The sequence below is a fragment of the Bison bison genome, unplaced genomic scaffold, assembly GCF_000754665.1.
Source record: "Bison bison bison isolate TAMUID 2011002044 unplaced genomic scaffold, Bison_UMD1.0 scf7180017864482, whole genome shotgun sequence".
Lineage (NCBI taxonomy): Eukaryota > Metazoa > Chordata > Mammalia > Artiodactyla > Bovidae > Bison > Bison bison.
In genome coordinates this window covers 7,431,515-7,432,605 of record NW_011495042.1, presented here as the reverse complement: position 1 = coordinate 7,432,605, position 1,091 = coordinate 7,431,515, and the positions used below count along the sequence as shown (strand labels likewise).

General features: G+C 63.2%; 1 protein-coding gene across 1 annotated transcript in view; it reads left to right on the top strand.

Moving 5' to 3' along the window:
* Positions 1–1,091, top strand: part of LOC105004802 — a 32,401-nt gene that overhangs the window by 29,919 nt on the left and 1,391 nt on the right. Inside the window, exon 14 of the mRNA XM_010862531.1 lies at positions 93–185. Coding sequence (XP_010860833.1) covers positions 93–185 — 93 coding nt within the window. The remainder of the gene's footprint in view (positions 1–92; positions 186–1,091) is intronic.

Genomic DNA, 1,091 nt, shown 5'->3' with positions numbered 1-1,091 from the left:
TAATCAATCGGTCCATCCTCTGGAGGGACCACGTGTGGTTTATGCGTTCATCGGTCGGCGGAGACTTGTACCTGTGTCTTGGCTGTTGTAAGCAGCGCCGTGGTGGATGCTGGGGTGCCTCTGTCGAGTTCAAACTGGACAGTTTTCTCGGGATCCAGGCCAGGTGTGGGCATGTCAGATCCCAGGTATAGCCCGTCCCAATAGGTTGGTTTTTTTTTTTTCCCCCTTTCTTCCTTGCAGGGGTCTGGGGAGCCTGTCCCTTGGCCAGCGTGCATTCCCAGTGACGGCCTCGGGGGTGGGGGCCGTGCCTGCAGCCCCGTCCGCGTGTATTGCTCCTGTGGACCTGTGAGGCTGGGCCATGGGGACTGCTGGGATTTGGCTTCTCATCGTTGTTTTGAGTGGCATGCCTGCCGGCATGAAGGATGCTCAGCTGCTTTTCCTGTGCTGGAGGTGTGCAGACTTTTTTCTTTTTTTCCCGTTTTCCTTCCCTCCAAGAGTGGTGTGAGGGAACTGGCCCTGTGGCCCGCGGCTTCCTGAAAGCGGGCCGTGTTCAGATGGCTGCCAGGCCCCGCTCCCTGCCCCCCACCGGCGTTGTGAATGCGGGGTGCCAGGAAGCGCTGGTTGTCCAGCTGCAGCTCCAGGAAGTGTCCACAGGATGGCAGCACCTTCCCTTGCCCGCCTCGGGTGCCCTGGGCAAAGCGATGCCTCAGGGCAGGTGGGCTTCCAGAGCTGTGCCTTCCACAGGGGTGTGCCCGAGCCAACACCCCTGGGCGTGCATCACCCCGCTTCTTCCCTGTCAAGCCCTGCCCTCCAGACTCACCCCAGGCGGGGCCGCAGTAGCCCAGCTGAGGAGGGAGGCTGCAGTGGGGAACCCCAGCCCCCGGACGCGGAAGGCCACGTGAGTCCTCGAGGCTTTGACACGCCGCTCGGGACTCTGGTGCCAGGCAGAGGCTCCCTCCCGGGCTGTCGGGCGGTGCGGACCTCCACCCGAGGATGGGCTTCGCGGCCGAGTCGGGGAGGCCGGAGGGACAAAAGGAGGCATGGTTTTCCTCCCCCTTCGTCGAATGTGATGCCGGTGCCCCTGGAGTCCA